This window comes from Stigmatopora argus, chromosome 3 (genome assembly GCF_051989625.1).
Source record: "Stigmatopora argus isolate UIUO_Sarg chromosome 3, RoL_Sarg_1.0, whole genome shotgun sequence".
Classification (NCBI taxonomy): domain Eukaryota; kingdom Metazoa; phylum Chordata; class Actinopteri; order Syngnathiformes; family Syngnathidae; genus Stigmatopora; species Stigmatopora argus.
In genome coordinates, this window is record NC_135389.1 from 8,756,599 (window position 1) to 8,775,783 (window position 19,185).

At 38.1% G+C, this 19,185-nt stretch overlaps 1 protein-coding gene across 2 annotated transcripts in view; it reads left to right on the forward strand.

The window, feature by feature from the left end:
* The window catches only part of trim44 (tripartite motif containing 44), a 39,022-nt gene extending 23,718 nt beyond the window's left edge, over positions 1–15,304 (forward strand). For both annotated transcript variants that reach the window (XM_077596745.1, XM_077596743.1), the window contains one exon: positions 13,612–15,304. Coding sequence is in view for 1 of the 2 variants with exons in the window: in XM_077596743.1 (XP_077452869.1) it covers positions 13,612–13,693 (82 nt within the window). In the remaining variant the exon portion in view is untranslated. The remainder of the gene's footprint in view (positions 1–13,611) is intronic.
* Positions 15,305–19,185: the final 3,881 nt, after the last annotated feature.

The following is a 19,185-nucleotide window of genomic DNA, read 5'->3' on the forward strand; positions in this document are numbered from 1 at the left end:
TGCCTTCAATTTTGTAATGTTTTTGAATTTCTCCCTATATTGTGGGGGGAAAATATATTTTCTGGTCATCAGTAAATATCTTGTAAAAGTAAACAATGGAATATTTATATTTGTTCCACCTTGTTTAGAAGTCAACACAATATGACAATGTAACAATTTCTTCACTTGACATTACAAGAGGGATTTGTACCAGTCTATCCGCCTCAAAGTGCTACATTTCACCAGAGAACCAGGATTTAGCTGAAAATAGTGTGTCTTGGTTGTCCTTGAGAACGGCATCCAGTGCCTGGTTATACGGAGTTATATTTTCTTCCAAAAACTGTCTGAAAGCGATCATAATAGCTTGTGCTGAATAATCAGCCGGTTTTGCACCCTACCACAACAAGCTCCACTTTGGCCATTAAAACACTAAATTAAATTTCCCTTGACAGCTGGGATTTAATACTGACTCTCTGAGCCAGCCTAGCCAAAAATAGTGTTTTTCTGGCGGCCAGGTCAGAGGTCTCTCGCTGTGTATCTTGTCATTCTGTATTGCTCTGGCTGTTTGTTTCTGTCTCTCTTGCCTGCTCCCACCAGTCAGTGTCTTCATTTAAAACGTCAGGAAGGCCTAAAAACCTTTTTACTGTATTTACTCAGTATAATCCATCATAGGTATTTTATATTACACTCTACTAAATGAGACGACAGTATAGTATCGTTCAGTTGTGCGGGGTTGCAATGACAAATGTCAGGGAGGAGCAGAAACGTCAGTGATCCTTTTGAGCTGAGAAGCAGGATGCACCCAAGGACACCTTTACAGTAGTTAGAAAGCAGACATGCACAAAATGTATGCAAACAATAATACATTGGTCAACATCTGGCAGGGCAACACAACATTCAAAAATAATAAAATAATATAAACAATACTATTTTACAGTAATCTGTTAGGTTCTGCACTGACTATGGCCGGTAAAATAAGTTAAAGCATTGCTGCATTGTTTGCCATCAGCATTAGATACCATAATTATTATTCTGTGTTCATGACCCAGTTCTGAATTGGACGACATGGTGCAAAATAGTTGTCATGTATTCATTGGGTAGGGCAAATCTCAACATGAATAACAATATCAAATGTTGTCCAATATTTGGATACTTTAAAAGTGAAATTAATTTCCCTTTGATCCATTCCTTTGATTCCTGCTCACCCGAATCAACTGTTCGCAACATTCTTAAGTAGAACCCACTGCGACCTCAGCAACACCAGTAGACAAAGAAGACAAAAGAAAACAACTGTGTCATTGAGCTAGAGCTGGGAACCAATTAATGTAAAACAATAACTAACGTTGTTCAGCCAAGTATGTGATGCGATTCATGTGTATTTAATTAGGCAGTCAATCAATGTCATTAATATTGCCTCAGATTATGTTCTGTTGTTTTGCAGGCTAGCACAGAGCTACTGGTACAGCTGTATACAGTGTATCAGAGATAAGCGAGATAAATGCTACTGGGATAATAATCCCTTTATTGTAGTGAAGGAAACAGGCAGCCTAATGGCCAGAATTGGTTCTTAATAAAATTACTGTAGTTTATTTGTACAGAACAGGAAGTGAAGACTATATTTGTGAGTTTATGAGGTCAATTTCAAGCATCAGCACTATCAGGAAAGTCATCTGAATTAATGCTGCTGAAGGTTTGGAGTTTGGAAAATTTACATTTTTATCAAATTAATTTTAAAAAGCGCAAAAAACCCTGAGCACAATAAAGCTCACATCAAAACATTCTCTATCAAAATAATGCATCTGTGTAACTAAATTTAGCTGAACTCAAATCAATGTTTAAATCCCTCCAATTAAAAAAAATGCACGTTTTAGCTGCACGTGACTATAATAAATATTATAATAATAATATATAAATAATACATTTTATTTCAAGGTGCCTTTCAAGACACTCAAGACATCCGTAAATGCCCCAAAAATATATTAAGATAAACAAAGCACAGGTTAAAAACAAAATACTATATAAGGTAGAGGTGTTTAAAATGCAACATTGAGATATACAAATGTTACATTTAAAAGATTTGATTGATTCAAATTCTCAGGATTGATAGAAAAACATAAAATAACTAAGTTAAGCTAAGTTGTCCTGCAATTTTCATGTACTGGCACTAAGCAGTGGACGGAATTCTCTTTGGTAATAAAATCCCTGTAGCATTTGATAAGCCTGATTAGCAGTGACATTAACATAGAAGCTTCATCATAGAACACTGTGGCTATCCCTACTTTTTAAAACTGTCCAACCACGCATGCTTAGCCTTAAATATTCTTTTGTTGTGGCACCAATCAGCAGATTATTGCCTTTTTTTGTAATAACATAATTAAAAAGCTGACAGGGCAGTTATGTTTGTAAGTAGGTTTTGGGGACGAGTACAATCAGTGAAGTATAGGTTAAATTCTAGTTTTCTAAATGGCTGTGCTCCGCTATGGAACGGCAGCCGGATCAAATATGTGTAAATTATCATCATCGTGCGTCGTTGCACACAATGGGTTTGCCGTACGGGTCCACTGTGGCTGTCAGATCAAATATGCACGGCTTTTATTTTTCCTGGGTGCCACAGCACAACGCATCAGGCATACAATTACAGTAATAGACACTGAAATGCAGATTTGCGCTCGACTAGTATTATCCCAGGAAGTCTGTGTTTGGCGAATTATAGTCGGAATATTATGATGGAACTTATACTTAACAAATAACAAAACAAAAGCTCATTTGCATGGGAGTAACTTCTCCGGAATCCTCTGCAATTATTCCAAATCCTCAAGGGTCCCCTCAATAAATCCACCTAATGAATGTTTATTCTAAAATACAGTAGAAGTGCACTTGGTGTCCTTTAGTTATATAGTGCAAAGCTTCAGCTAAATAGTCATTTTTTGTTATTTATAAAAATATAGACAACCCTGAGAGTGCCATGCTTTTGTAAGTTTTGACCTATCTTTCAAGGCACAAAGAATATTGTTTTATTGATGTATAGAAAATACAGCAAATGGCGGACTAGATTCTTCTTTTACCAGGAAAAAAAACAACCTTTTTACAGCATTATTACTGAATTTTTGGTATCGCATATCTTCAGTAGTTTGTGTTTGGAAAAGATCATGCAGAGAGGAATGAGTGTGGCAATGAATTGTTTATCAATGAATTGTAGGTTGTTAAAATAAAACGCTCCTGTATTTTTACCCCATCTGTCTTAAATGTCTTTCTTATCACTGGCTTGGATGACAGGATTGGACAAAGGGCAATTTTAGATGACAGAAGGCTTCGCCTAATATGCAGTCTGTCATAGACCTCTGTTCTGCAGCCTTTTTTCTTCTCTGTGCCCTCTTCACCATATGTGCCTCTGATAGTAGTAGTGAGGATGGTTCAGAAAGAGGAGGAGCCAGTATAATTTTTCACAGGGTCTAAATATCGTTTTAATTTCAAAGCCCCTCCAGTCCAATCCAGTTTTTGTAGTAACATGTTGGATAAGCCCTCCGTTTTGCTGATTAAGATGGCGCCGGCAGTCTACTGTTTGAGAAGGGGCTGTGAGAGCGAGTCAACAGGGGGCAGGGTTGCCAGCCTGCCAAGTATGTAGGCACTGCTGTGACCAGTTGGCCCTGAGATAATAGTGGTTTGGCTCCATCACAGAGCCTAAATCAGGGTTCCCAGTGTGACCCTTAAAATACAATGCCTTGTATTTGGTTGTGAAAAGTTTGAGAGTGGGTTGTGATGAAATATTGTTGGAGTCACAGAAGGTTGGAAAAGGACTATATACATCAGATACAATCTGCTTAGGTGATATTATTGATGGAAGAGTGTGCAAATAACAAGTCAAAAGGAAAATCAAGAGTGGAGACCATGCATTGTAGGTGCTCAGTATTCATTACTTTGAAGCTGAAGCTGTGTGCCTACAGAAGAACAGATAAAGCTTTATCTCCCCAGTGCATTTTCTCTTTGCTCTCATTTGGGCATGAAATTCAAACTTCACAAAGTATTAGATACTACAGAGTTTTCAATTTAAACTCCTCAGCTTTATTTGATCATCTAACTTTTGAAAAAACAGATTTTGCTCTTCTTGCAAAAATGGAATTGATTACCTGACCAGGGAGTTGTGTAATGAAGTGCGTTAAATACAACTTCTACCTCAGAGTTCTATAATGGTAAGCTGCTTGGGGCTTGGCAACCTTCGTGCTTACCCCTCTGGGCAGTAATTTCAAGCGAACAAGAACAGACTCTTATTAAAATTAATTTGCTGAGAAAGAAAACTGTAGTCTTAATGGCCTTTGCTACATAAATCCTTACTATAGAATACTTAGAAATCAGATGTGCATCGTGCTCTTTCGACCGGGTCCTTCATTCAACGATAAAAGATATTCATCATCAGAATATATGGATGGACATATTTATATACCATATATGTATCAATAGCTTATATACCCTTTTGTATACATTTTCATACAACAAAAGAACGTTTTGGTAGGTTTTTTTTGTGTGTTTCCTACCTAATTCTGCTTACATTTCATGCCAAACGAGCGCTTGAACGCATTACTGCTCACGCAGGTTTGCCTGCAGCTCTAGAGGTTTCATTGTCTAAAATAATTGACGTCCCACAAGATAAATAGTAAGGCATATTTGGGTGCAAGATACAGTCGTACTTCTACTTACGAAATTAATTGGTTCAGAACTTTTTTCGTAACTTGAAAATTTCGTAAGTAGAGATGTACTTTACATGTAAATTCTATAATTCGTTCCATGGTCCTCACACAACTACCAACTAAAACATTTAAAATTTGTCAAAGTGTCCCAATTATATGAAAGATGTGAGGAAACCCACAAAGATGAGAGAAAATTATAAGGAAATGATTTATTAATGTCTTAAAATAAATAAAGCATATGAAAATGTGCCCTGCACCGCTGAAATAGTTACCTCCGCGGCCGTTATTATGGGAGATGTAATACCCGTGCTTGTTCGCCAGATTGCGGCAAGAGTCCGTTCTACCATGGCCGAAAGCCGTCCACTTTGTACTACATTTTAGACTTTTACCTGTGCCCTGTGTGTGCGTGTGTGCGTGTGTGCGTGTGTGTGTGCGTGTGTGTGTGTGCGTGCGTGTGTGTGTGTGTGTGTGTGTGTGCGCACACGTTTGTGTGAAAATATGTGCCACGTTGCATTTGTGCGGTTTTTAATCGCTTAATAAGGGGAATTGCAATCATTAATAAGAGGAGCATTTAGTCGAGGTGGACAGGTATGTAAGAGAGAATCTTGAAATATGGATAGTGGTTGTTGTGAGACAGCCAATTAAATTGAATGGTATTATTGTCATTATATGAGATAGAATGAGAGCAATGAAATGAGAGCCCAGTAGAGAGTAGCGATGTTCTAAAGTTAGAAGCAATTCACCCGCAACAATATTTTCAAAATAAAAAAAGGGATAAGGAAATGCATTTACTTGTTGTGAGATTTCGTATCTCAAGTCACCCATTTGCATTTAAAAAACGTTGTAACCTGAAAATTTCGTATCTAGAGGCATTCGTAAGTAGGGGTATGATTGTACTACTGAAACATGAAGAGTATAATGATATTTCCAAAAATGTAGTCAGTTAAAAGTTGCAAAAGTGGGAAAAAGAACCGTTCCAATTTGAATAGAGAGCTAAAACAATTATGCAGCTACAATTTATACCAGTGGAATCTGTTCAAAGTGGTATTTACTGAGGACTGTCTGCAAGAAAATGTCCTCAGTTTGGAAGTTTCTTTCCAGATTAGTTTTAGATTGCAGCAGTCCTTCAATAATTTCTCTTTTGCACTCCCAGGACAAAATAATTTTTGAATCACTAAATGAGCCAATCAAAAATTGTCAACTGGTGATATGATTATAATGTCTCTGCATTAATTCGTCTATAATTAGAAGTAGGCTTCTGTGTTCAAATGGGTTGGGAATTCATTCATTTTGCTTTACCATAATTTAACTCAACACACCTGCTGCAGTACAGAAACCTGTGTGAGCCATTAGCATAATTCAGTCTTGAATTCTGCTTCATTGACCTTTCCACCCAGCTGCCCACTATAAATGCCGGTAACCTCAGGATGATACATACATCATGCAGAGTGGAGTGCACGTGATTCTTTAAAGGGACTGACAAATCAAAGTAAAAATGAATACATTTTTGGATTGGGAGAAAGTAGACCGTTGTTAACAAACTTGGCAAATTTAAATGAATAAAAAATATTTTGCATGTTCTCCCGAGCTTGCATGGGTTTTCTCTGGGTACTCCGGTTTCCTCCCACATCCCCAAAACATTTAGGATTTCCCCTTGGTATGAGTGTGTGCATGAATGGATGTGTGTCTCCTTGTGCCCTGCGATGGGCTGGCGACCAATTCAGGTTGTCCCTGCCTGGTGCCCGAAAGTCAGCTAGTATAGGATAGGCTCCAACACCCCCTATGATCCATGTGAAGATAAGCGGTACAGAAAATGAATGAATGAATGAATCAATACATGATTCTGTGTCCTATTTTTGACCAATCCAAGACAGAATACTAATCTGAGGAGAAGACAGCATGTTTCATTCGTGATGCCCTTCCTCCTCAAACATAAACATGTGTAAACGTGGATGATGAGATTTATTCACAGTAATTCAAATTTTCACAATGACTAAGCTTTAGAACTCACAAAGATTCATACTTAGCCACTAGGGCTTTGTCTCTGCCATGACGCATTGCCTTTTTATTTTACCCTGCCGCTTCAATTCCTGCATAGGCTAATTAAGTCTCTATAACAGTCTGGGACCACTTCAGGGTGTTGTCTTGTTTTTCAAGGGAAATACTGTCCTAGTGAAAAGTGAGTCTGAAAGGAGCAGACGGTCATTATAAATTACTCAGCTCGCTAAATAAATATGGATCACGTCAGACTACTATTTTAGTCAAATATCAAACAAAAAAATTACGAAACCGTTGCTTTGATTTCATCGAATATCTATTGAGATATTTATCCCCAATTTTGCATCACTTCTGCTAAGTGCCTTTCCTTAGTCCCAAGAGAAACACCACTGGTGTGTATATGTCTTCCTATCTGTAAATGGGGTCATGGCTTGCACATTGTCAAGTCCTGCCCCCGGCCAGGCGCTATCTTTGCCAAAGAGGTAGCATTCCCTTCTGCTTGTCCCCCAAGGTGCCAGAAAAGCCAAAGCCAGCAGGTCCAGAGGAAGTCGAAAAGATAGTGATGAGTGGCCGAGGCGATCCTCTCTATCTAGCAGATGCCTCTGACCATACCTCTCAGGCAACAGCCACTTAATCCATCAACATGCGATACACATGTTTTTGACTACCAAAATTCGATGAAATTTAAAAAGGAAATAAAATATGAGTAGGATTAGGATCATTTAAATATGGTTTGCTTTGACCTGTTATTATTATACCCATGTATGCAGTTTAATCATAACATCATTACCATATCTCTTGTGCTCAGTGTTAGAATCTTTAATCATTAGAATGGCTTTGTAATGTTACCATGGAAGGAAAACCACAAAAAAATTGTCACCATCCTCTCACTGATCTTCTCATCTCAACTGTTATTTCTTGACAATGGAGAAACTGCCACTGTTCTGTTTATTGCGAAATCCCACTATAGTTTCCATGTTTTCCCTCTCTCTTCACTTTTGTGAAAGAGAAGTGGAAATTCTTGTCATTAGGATACATACAATATATAGTTCAATTCTGTCTCCTAGGATCTTCATGGCGAGGTGTTGGAAAGATCAGAGGCATACTCGCACATAGGTGTGTGCGTGGCCCAATCTGAAATGATGAAGCCAGGCTTGTCAGTTGAAAGAAAATACATTCAATTCATATAGATGAGGGAAGGCTGGCCAGCAAAATGGAACAAAGTAGGACCATGGATATTTTACTGTGCTCTTCAAAATACGGGTTAATTACAGTACGTGTTTTTGTCAGATTTTATTTTTTTGCATTCCAAAATACAATAAAATGTATGGTTCTTTTTCTGTCATCTATTTTATGTTATTCTCCAACCCTGACCCCAACAAAGCTATTATGTTGAATCTCTCAGGAGAAGTGATGGGCTTTACTTCATTAAATTGTGGCAGAGTGTGCTGTTTCACTCAAGAAAAATGGTACCACTCATCCCCGTGGGCTCTGTCAATAACCATTAAGGATCTTCTCTCATTAGACCAAACATCCTAGACCCTGGAGCTTGAGAATATTGCCACCTTATTTGAAGTCATACAAATTGAACCCATTCTATTTGGAAATGCAAATGGAAGTTCACAGTTTTTTTCTCCCCTCTCTGGGTGATTGCCACAATGCTGTATACATAACCTGAATGTAATCCAATCTATATCTTCTTAATCATCCTCAAATAACTTGCTCCCAAATGTACAGTAGATATTAAAATTCTAAAAACCCTGTGTGAAGCAAGAACATTTTAAACACCATACAAAACATGAGTCCATACAAATTAAGAAAATCTGTCATATTGTTCACTTTGACTGGTAACCCAGATTAATGTTTTTTTAATTCCAATCAATTTCTTTAAAATCAAATCACTTCGAGTGCTTTGCAACAATCTGGCCTGTTTGGAGAACTCACTTGCCAGTGGGACACATAGACGTTCATATTAAAACTAATTGACTTTCCAAACCTGTTATTTTTCATATTTATACATAAAACATCGCCATCTTGCGTGTGTCATTCGAATACTTTTGGGATGTAGGTCGAGCGTTGACGGTAAGGAAAATGAACACTTTACAATAAAATACCTGACGGAAGGCAAGATGAGGCTATGAACACTCCCAAATGGCAGGCAAGCTTTGCAGAAAACCTTAAGGAAAAGGCTTCTGCTATATTGCAAAAAAGGGCAATGTAGTGGTGCATCCACTTGGCTTTTACATGCGAATTTTGGGTAATTGCCTGCAGCTGTGCCCGCTCCTCCCTGTGTGAATTTATAATTCAATAAAAAACACGTGCACCTCCCCAAATTGTGCTAGGTCTCAGGCAATTGAGGCAGGGGCCCTAGCAGTTCATGTCTATGGATGCAATTTTTAAAAAGCATGCAATATTTACGGAAGAATATTTTTTGATGTTGTATCTACTCTTTCTATATCCTAAACCCTCATTTTTAAAATTTGAAGCGGTCAAAATTGGACCAAATTTTCAAAGTGCGAGATTTCAGCAAAACGACGTCAGAAAAAAAGGACGCGAGGAAGAGGTTAAATGTTGGATTGCCTTAACGTCACACAGGGAATTCTAGTATTCTCACCTTACACACGGATGAAACACACCTTTTTCCAAACTGAATTTCACTCATGGTGCCTCTTGCTTGCAACATCAAATGTCTGTTTTCAAAGTTGAATTGCAGAGGTATAGGTCAAAATTTTAATTAAAAACATTTTTTTATTCTAATAAAAATAATTTATCACAGTTTATTTTTTTTACATAATGAAAACCTGCAATTTTTACAGAAGTATAGAGACCTTTGTATCTACTGTAGATATCCCGTTCCTCTACTCACTCACATCCACCCCACCCCCAACAAACACCACAAAGCTACTGCAGTATGATTCATATATAGCTATATCTGGCTGGACCAAGCATGTGAAGCTGCCATAGATATGGGAGTGTTTCTCGACAATGACTTAGGACACTAGCAGCACTCTTGCTAGGAGCTGGAAATCAGGCGAGGGCCTTCTATCTCTCCATGCCTTCTGGGGGTTGGGGGATAAAAAAGGAACAAAATAATCCAGACCAAACTCTAAAATTCTTTTGTTTTGGGCTAACCTTGAGGGTGGGTTTATTGTAGGGCTGCTGGGGAAATGTTCTTCCCAAAAGGTATGCATCCAAGAAAACTGCATCATTATTTTCTTTGTTCTCACAAAAATTAACTATCCTTATCCACACTCCTGGGCAAAAAAGAAAACACTGCACTTTGCATTGCATCCGGCAAGATATATTTAAAAAACTGGATCATCTGGCCTTTTAAATGCCCTTCATCGGTCTGCATAGGATATTGAAGTGAAGTAGTGTGACTCCTCCGGATCTTAATCAAGGTCAAAAATATTGAATGCAAAAATAATTTTGAAAGTTAAATGAAAGTATATCTGCAAAGGGAAAGTTTCTCAGTAGATGAGGACGGTGTTGCAAGGATTTAAGCTGTCAAAACTGCACTGCACTTTGTTGGTAAATTTCAGATACATCGATCTTTGGATAAAGGTCAACAACCTGGTATGTTTTCCAATGTATAGTCATCAAAATTGACCAAGAATGTTTTGGAAAAAGATTTGTTTACAACTACCAAGCAAATAAAATGGAGATAATGTGGAGTCATAATTAATAAAATCATCAATGTTTCCTGAAGGTAACATCATCTTTCACAAGGCCCCCATACCTCACTGGTAAGGGCAGACTGTTTAGTACTTGCGCTTATCCATAACCAAGGTTTTAGATCTCCTTGCCTAATCTCACCCCCATCCTTAGGGCCACGGTCACATCAAGGGGAAGAGCCAATGATCGGTCTTGATCAATAATACATCGACTGCATTAAAGCTTATGAATAAGTCATGTAAGCCGAGAACCCAGGTGACAGCAATGACACACCCATATGCACGCACACACACACCCACAGCCAAATGATCTTTTATTATAGGGCATGGAAGATAAATGAACGAGGAGAGAAGGAGAGCAAAGCAAGGGCTTTAACTTTGCACTCAAGAATGTATCAAGCACTTGCTGACATTTTGTTGCATGTGAAGGCTTCTCTCTGTCCTTTTTCTGTCACCACCCCATTTCTCCCAAGGCCATATTTCTCTGTGGGTGGAATGAATAAGTTATTACACCTATCTCCTAAGTCTTAGCAAAGCCTTGCTTCATATAACTCAATTGCAAGACTTTTTTTCCTCTCTGACCACTAATTGCCTTTGTCTTTTTTTAAAGCTATAGTTATCTGAAAAACTGTGATGTTAACATTTGCCGATTTAGCCTATTGTTACTTTAATGGGGATTCTTCTTGGTTTCTGATTTTTTTTTTTAAATCCAATCCCAAAAATGTAATTTATATTCCAGTGCGACTTATATTTTCTTGCCCTCCCCATTGGGTATGCGTCGGCTGGTGTGACCTCTACTCGGGTGCGACTTATATCCCGAAAAATATGGCAATAATGTATGCATATTAAACGTCGACATTTTATACTGAAAGGCAGTTTTAAATAGGAGAGGTTACCATTGAACACGTGTGTGCTGCTAGCAACAAAGCCTGGGCAGTCTATCTAATGCTGGAGCAATCTTAAAATATACCATAAAATTACTGTGGTCAATGAAATTACATTTCGTACTATTGCCAATCATTTTGTATGGGCGGGGGCAGCACTTTATCCCTTAGCTAATCCACTGAATGTACACTAGAGCGAGATGGGAAAAATCTACCAACTGATTTATATGGGTTTAAATTACTCACCATGTCATCCCTTCTGTTGTCTGACTTGTTTGCAGAGGTGCCAACGTGCATGTGTTTATTGGGATGCTGCAGTGTTTTGGGTTTTTTTTTTCCTGAAAAGCTTTACAGAAACAAGGCTAGTTCTGGTTCATGCTGTAGTGAATTTAGAGTGGTGTCTCTGCAGGAAGGGAGAGAAATCAGCTCTTTGTTTGAACGAACACAAATATCCTGGGAGCAGTGTTCAAAGTGATCATTGGCTCATATCAAAGATGTTTCTTTTCCCTTTCCCTCAAAGCTCCCACTGGGCCCAGCATTGGTAAAAAAAACAAAAAAAACTAATGCAGTAAAGGTTGAACACTGGAGCTGTGGCTGTGTGCTAGAAATGTGTCCTTTTAGGAGAGATAGGAGATGAGGTCAGATCATGCATCCACACAACACAAATCCAACAGGATTGTGTAGATTGCATCAATTTGTTGCTTGAAAGGATACCATTCCTTAAAAATAATTTCGGCTTACATAATTAAAGACATGGTCTTGCACAACTTTTTGGTAATCGTTGAAATAATCTCTGCCAGTTGTGCTAGTCATAAACATTTGCATACACAGACTTACTATTAACATTAAAGGCTGAGCAATAATAAAAGGAAGAAATCGGAAGGCCTGTGACTCCTTTAGCACATCCAATTATCAAGTGCGTTACAGTTTATAGTCTGAAGGTTTAACGTTTCTAAGACTCAAAAGTAGAGCAATTCCAAAGTCAGCAGCCAAACTCTATTACAAGGTCATGATAAACTTAGACTCCATACTTGAAATGATTAGATTCGGTCTTGGGTTTACAGAAATAGTGGCCTTTTATTTAATCATTCATTCATCTTCCATACGGCACATCCTTGTAAGGGTAACAGGGATTGCTGGGGCCTATCCCAGCTGACTTTGGGTGAAAAGCAGACTACACCCTAGACCGGTCGCCAGTCAGCCATAGGGCATACAGAGAGATAGACAACCATTCAATCACAATCATTCTGCCACCTGCAGGAATCAAGCTCACGCCTGCCCACACAAGTCAAACGAGTGAAATACTAAACCATCAGGCGGCTGCCTTTTATACAGTAAGGTTTTATTAGTTCAACCTTTTGGCTCCTCTGGACATACAGAAACCTTAGACATTGTAATGAGCTCCTATTGTCTTTTAATGACCTTCCTGTGTTATCATTGTCTTGTCTTGGTCTGTGTGTTGAGGCTTAATAGGTATATAATTTAACTTTAGTGTACTGGTTAGTAGAAGAAACAATGTTTGTTACATTTAGCAGTTTATACTTACATTCATTCAGCAAATTATATGTAACGGAATGGTTATACATTTTTTAGTTGCATTCAAAGCAAATCTGTAATTATCACTTGGATTTAGTCAAATTATCTCATTGTTCATGGTTGCGTAAAAAATGCACAGACAGTGTGCACTCATCAGTAAGCCTTTAGTTAATCATGTGGTAGAAATAACACAATAAATATTCACATAACATGTTTACTGTACAAATTAATAAAATATTTTTTCGCCCATCTTTACCTTTGGATCTGTATCTGAATTTAGACAACAGCAATCCAACATGGGGGATAAAGTGACACAAGTGCACATAAAGTTCAGTGGCTCTAACTGTGGTTAGGCGGATCTCTTATCAACGCTTGAACTTATAGGTTTATATTTTTTATTTTCCTCTAGAAGTATTCACTCTCCGCTATCTAGAGAGTGTTATTTATTTCACTAAATTTGTTTTTGCAGTTGTGCTATTCTTATTTTCAATTTTTTTCCTTACACCTCCATAATGTTTTAACATTGTGGAATTACATTTAAACCTGATGATGGGTGTGGAACTCAATTACAGCAAACCTGATGAGTGTAGACCTGTCTCTAGTTAGAGTGATTCTATTAGCCACCCTCTGATTGCTACAGCTCTTAGCAGTTTTTTATTCACTTTGTCTCATCATTGCAAAGCTGCTGAAAGAAAATTCACCAAATGGGTAATTTTCTGCTCGAAATGTTGATTGAATGAAGCTGATTACATCTCACCAAGGTTCATTATTTTTCATAATATTTGTGTGCTGGATTTGTATATTTTTAAAGGAATAAAAGATTGTTGATGCATTTTCTTTTTGTGCCACTTTCAGACTACCGATTCCAAGGGCAGCCCCAGTGGATAGGCGGGACTTTGACATAGATTCCAGACCGTCCATGGACCACACCCCATAATCCTAGCCTCTCTGTTCATGAGTTTGTGCCTGAATCCCCTATCATCCTCATGGTGGCCCTCCCTTCCTCAAATGACACTGAGGTGACCTTAAAGGCAGTTTATGACTGCTCGAGGGGGTCATAATATCTTTTCCCCTACTCTATAATTTTATATTTTTCTTAACCATTAAATTACCATAATGGAAACACTGCCGTTCTTTCCAATCGATTTTAATCTGTACCAATTTCCAGTGGCAGTTGGAGCCAGGACTTGCTACAACTGTGCCTGCGGTCTTGTAGAAGAACATTGGACATGTTATGCTCAGAAAATGTCAGAAATTGGGCATTTTTTCAATACTGTGATTTTTACTTTAGATTATTTCATTTTTAAAAACTGCAATGGTGAAAACTATTTTGAGTTTGCTTGTGACACGAACTAACTTCTTTTTTATCCCCTTGTCTCTTCTTCTTCCTGTCATCATGGTCCCTTAATGTTTTATTGCACAACAAGCCTTTATACTGGAATACTCAGCGACACACTTAGATTTAGTCTAAATGCAAAAGCTTGTAGGACTGTCAACTGGGGCATTTTGGGCAAAGCAAAATCCAGAAGGGTGTCTTTCCTCTTTATTTATGCATGTTTTTGTGGCTGTCTATTTTTGAACCTGACACACTCACTGCCCCATGATTTGGGAAATATCAGAGTTGCACCTCCAGCAACATTAAGCACACGGCGACACCCTTTGGCCAGACACGCAGAAACAAATGAGGAGGGAGAAGGGCACACTTTTTCAACCATGTTTTATCTGCTTCAGGTTTAACGGTAGCTCCACGGCCACTCACACAGTATTGAATTTTTTTTTTCTTGCTAACAATTGGCACACCATCAAGGCGTTTGGAGAGCACATAGCCCTGCACACCTCTGTTCTTTAACATGACCACAAAGCTTTCTAGCTGATGTTGCTTGCTCCCTGCCTTAGCACGAATGTTGATTCCGTTCATTTGGTGCTGAGGCTCTTGGAAGTGGGGCTGTTTGGGATGGAAGGAAATTATTAAACTCTTTTTAACTGCTATCTCTATATGCAGTCCACCCGATTTACCTGTAAGTAGCAAACTCGCCACCATGGATGGTGGTTTGAAGATAGATGGGATTTCATGAACTAACTAAAATTACAATGTTCCTGATGAAGCTAAACTCGTAAATAAATAAAAAACAGTAGAAAACAAACATTTTTATGATGATCAAATATGTGAATTGAATTTGGGTTTTTTTTGCTTTTTTTTCATGTAGCCTTAAATCACTATTCTGTGGAGCTTAATTTTCTTTTTCTTTTTTTTTCTTTTTTTTTTTAGCTTTACTATTTATGTAGCCATGAAGCACAATATTCTGTGGAGCTTGATTTTCTTTTTGTTTTGTTTTTTCACAATATTTGATTTGACATCATGACACTGGCATATTGAGGTGCATCATGTCGTGAGTTTAATTGGCCATCACTAATGATACCACACTGGATTTTGTACTTAGCATGCAGCGAGGCTCTTATCAAAAAATGATGGGAGTTTTTTTCACCATGACAGATTTTTCTATTTTTGTCTCACATCTATAAATAAACCCTTTTAGATGTGATGTGATATGATGTGATGTGATGGGTACAATCTGCATTTTCTTTTCAGGAAAGTCTTTAAACTTTTCAAGCAGGTGGGGGTAATTGAGGACAGGAAGGTAAATGAAGCACTGCAAGTCGCTCTACTTTGACTTTATCAAAATTCAAAGCAGCAATTTCCAGGCAGTCGTCGAGATAGAAGACACTGAATGCTCCCTAGATATTCAGTATAAAATGTCATAATGCATGTCACTATGTGATGAGGCACAAATATGTTCATTTAAGCTGGCTTTGAGTTACAGAGCGTTTATTAGCTACTTCTGAAGAAATAGCATTTTATTATCTAGAATGTAAGGAATCAAAATCTAATGGGGATGTCGTTTGGAACTGTTTAGTTGATTCACTGAATGTTGGGAAATTGGTGTGGAATTGTTGAATCCCTTTAGTGCATCTCTTTGATCAAGTTGTATTTGGTCTGTGTGACCCAGCCTCAGTTTTGAGTGACTTTTGGTTTAATTTTTGTTCACCTGCAGGATGACACAATGAGAGAGGGTAGCAATCTGCCTGTTGATCTGGCAGGAAATGGAGAAGAGAATATGTCTGATCTCGTTTCACCTCAGAGACCACAGGGTTCCTTTTTTTCCTCAGCCAATTACACCTGCTCTTCCTGGTTCAATACAAGGAACAGGCAGGCGTGCATATACACAAACCCTGGGACATTTACATCCTGCTGGGCATTTTTTTGTATTGACACACATTAATTGGTTCATGGATTGTGGGATTGAATTAGCTACGTGACAGGCTTACTAGTAATGGTGGCACTTTGATTGTACAGTTTAAAAATACATTTAAACACTACCAGTTTGCATTGATGGAACATTCCCCCACACTTCACTGTGACGGGCTGTAATTATGTTGTTTGAATCGAATTGAATTGAAAGCTTTATTGCCATTGTACATCAATGCCTATGGTACACACTTTGTACAATGAGATGCATTCCGGGTACAGCCGTGTTACTACTCTGTAAGAACTGGCAGAATCGGGAAAGTTTCAAACAAGGCAATACCTAAGGATTTGAGTGTCTGTGTCTTTGCGTTTGGCGTTTGTGTGGCTGTGCATTAGCCCGTGAAAAATGACACACATTTGCACAGACCCACACCTCTCCCCTTGCTCTGATTGCATGTTCTTGTTTCATTCAACAGATTGAATTGCTTGTCTCACAGTAAGTGCACTTTCTTCTGCATCTTCTCTATACCTCCACAACACATACACACATGGCCTCTTCACATGCAAACATACATTGGCAAGACAAAATCACCCCATCACTCAACGAAGAGTGCTTTGGATTTTCACATTTCTCCACTCAGATTTAACTACATACTGGAACCCAACACATTCTTTACAGTACCTGTTTTATATTATAATGTATTTTTCAGTGGCAATTGAATTCTGTTTTTCAGTTAGTTAGTATGAGTATATAAATAGATGACCAAAAGATCAGAACATATAAGAAATATATAGATAGATATAATTATATAGATATAGATATACATAAACAACTTCAAATAACATTCTAGTGTGCCTGACGTTTATTCAGGAAGCAGGCCAATGATAAACAAATTAGATGTTTATATTTGCTGCAAAGTTTTTCCATCTTGCGTTTAGGTTACTAAATTAAGATCTATTTAAAATAGATTTCTTCCTAGCGACACTTTGCACTTAAAGTAGTTACTATGTTCATGTTTGAATTTTATCACTAAAGAGGATATTGTGGGAATTGACTTGTTTGATTTGGAAATGATTTCTCTCTGTAGGCATGCTCGCCCAAGTGTGAAATTAAAGAAAAACAACAAAAAATCTTTTGCTATTGCTTCTGCCTATTTTTGAAAATTCTTCTGCCCCCCAGTGATAGGTAAATGTGGGAGTAAATTTAATATAATTGTTGTATAGGGGGTTATAATCCCACAAGATTGTTAACGGTTTACCATCTGATGAGTTAAAGGACTTCTGAGAAGGTTGTCTTTATTTGGCGCCTACAACTTTGCTGAGAAACTGTCAATCATATATTCCTTCCTCATAGAGACTCTGTAAAAGGAGACTGCAACATCCCAGAATGACTGACTTGACAGCTCCAATCAGTCAGGAGTGGCAGGTAGAGACAGCACCTTAGCCCATGAACAATGACTGGGTGGGGTCCAGGAAGCCAGAGAATCCATTTATCCTGAAGACAGCCTTGATCACGCTCACATCCTCAGGTCAGCAAATACTCTTTAGGGTTGCCCTGTTTCACCTCCAGGGAATGTTTTTTCCCCATCGACTATCCTGTGCAGACAAGTATGAATTACAGAAGGGGAACAAAGAGCAGAGATGTGCATGAGTGATGCATGATTGCAGTCTATAACGACTGTTGTGAACTGGTCCCATGCAAGGTATTAGAGATAGAGGATCATCATGATGTGGCTGCAGAGGGAAAAAGCTGCAATGGTTTGTTTCCTCTAGCTGATAATGGAACGTGTCTCTGAATCCTAATGAACATCCTTTCTAGATAACAGCTCCTGCTGTTGCTTGTGGGAACTGAAGCACATTACACTCTCGCCATCACATCTGTGATGAATTGCCTTGACAACGAGGAGAAATGTAGACTATAGAGAGGTGGGAGGAAAAGTAAAGTATTTGCAAGTTCTTTTTTCAAATGGGATCTTGTTTAGGCTATATTTTTCAACACGTAGATGACTCCCCCATAAAAATACTTTTGAAAGTTTTAGTCTCCCTCCAGGCAAATAAATGTGAGATTTGACAATGTGAACCTTGTTGCATGAGTACAAGTTTTTCCTACTTGGTTGTGGTGCAGGTTTTCATTCACTTTCTTTGTGCCTCTGTTGCCTTCCAAGTTTGTTAACTGTATTCATGACACATGTTTGTGTATGAGGGAGCAGTCTCATTATCTTTGGGGCACAATAAATGATTTTACTCAATTCAAGGGCCACACCAACATTTACTTGAATTTATTTGTTTCTTGTATTAAGCCTCATTCATTGATAGAGGGGGGAAAATGATACTAGCATTACCTGCGACTTAATAATTCACCTGAAAAGTTCTATGCCACAATGTTCACTCATTTTCCTGGAAAATGCACAAAATGCAATGTGATGAAGTGCTTTAAAGGGATTTAGTTACGACATCGATAAAATACTTCATTTTTAGCACTCATCGACAAGTCACCTACTGATTTAAATACATTGTTAAAATAAAATAAAGGTAGTTTCTGTCATCATTCAGCATTTTCAAAACATCCATCATTTTTCCGTTCCAGATTTGCATAACCTTGTGTTACGCCTACCAGCCGGTCTGTTTCAGTTCCACTTTAACCAAACATGTATTTACCTCTGTGAGGATTGGGGACGTGGACATTTCAATCAGTACATTTCAGTGTTAGGGAACTTTGGACGGTGAGATTCGAGCACAGCAACGTGTGAGCCAGAAACATGGCTTGACCTTGGGCTTTTGAAAATAAATATTTGTTTAGCTTTTTGTGCTTTGTTAAAAACTTCAAAAAGTACAATTTATATTTTGGGCATGTGAATGGCTTTAAATGGTTGAGGACCCTAAATGTGCCCTGAAAAGAGAATAGGGCATATCTGTCTGTGTGATTAGAATTTTGATTTAGTTGTGTGATAAAAGGGTTGATATTAGCAATTATATTGAGGGCGAACCTTCTGTCAAGTTTGCACCGCTGACATTTCTAGAGTGAATTGCATTAATATGATGGAAAATCTGCTCTGCTGCATGTTTTATGGGGTTAGCCTGCAGTGTTGCCATGGCCTTTACACGATGGGAGCACAACTCACTTAATTGTTCCATTTACTCACATTTATTTATAAATGGGGATGAAATGGTCTCACTTTACA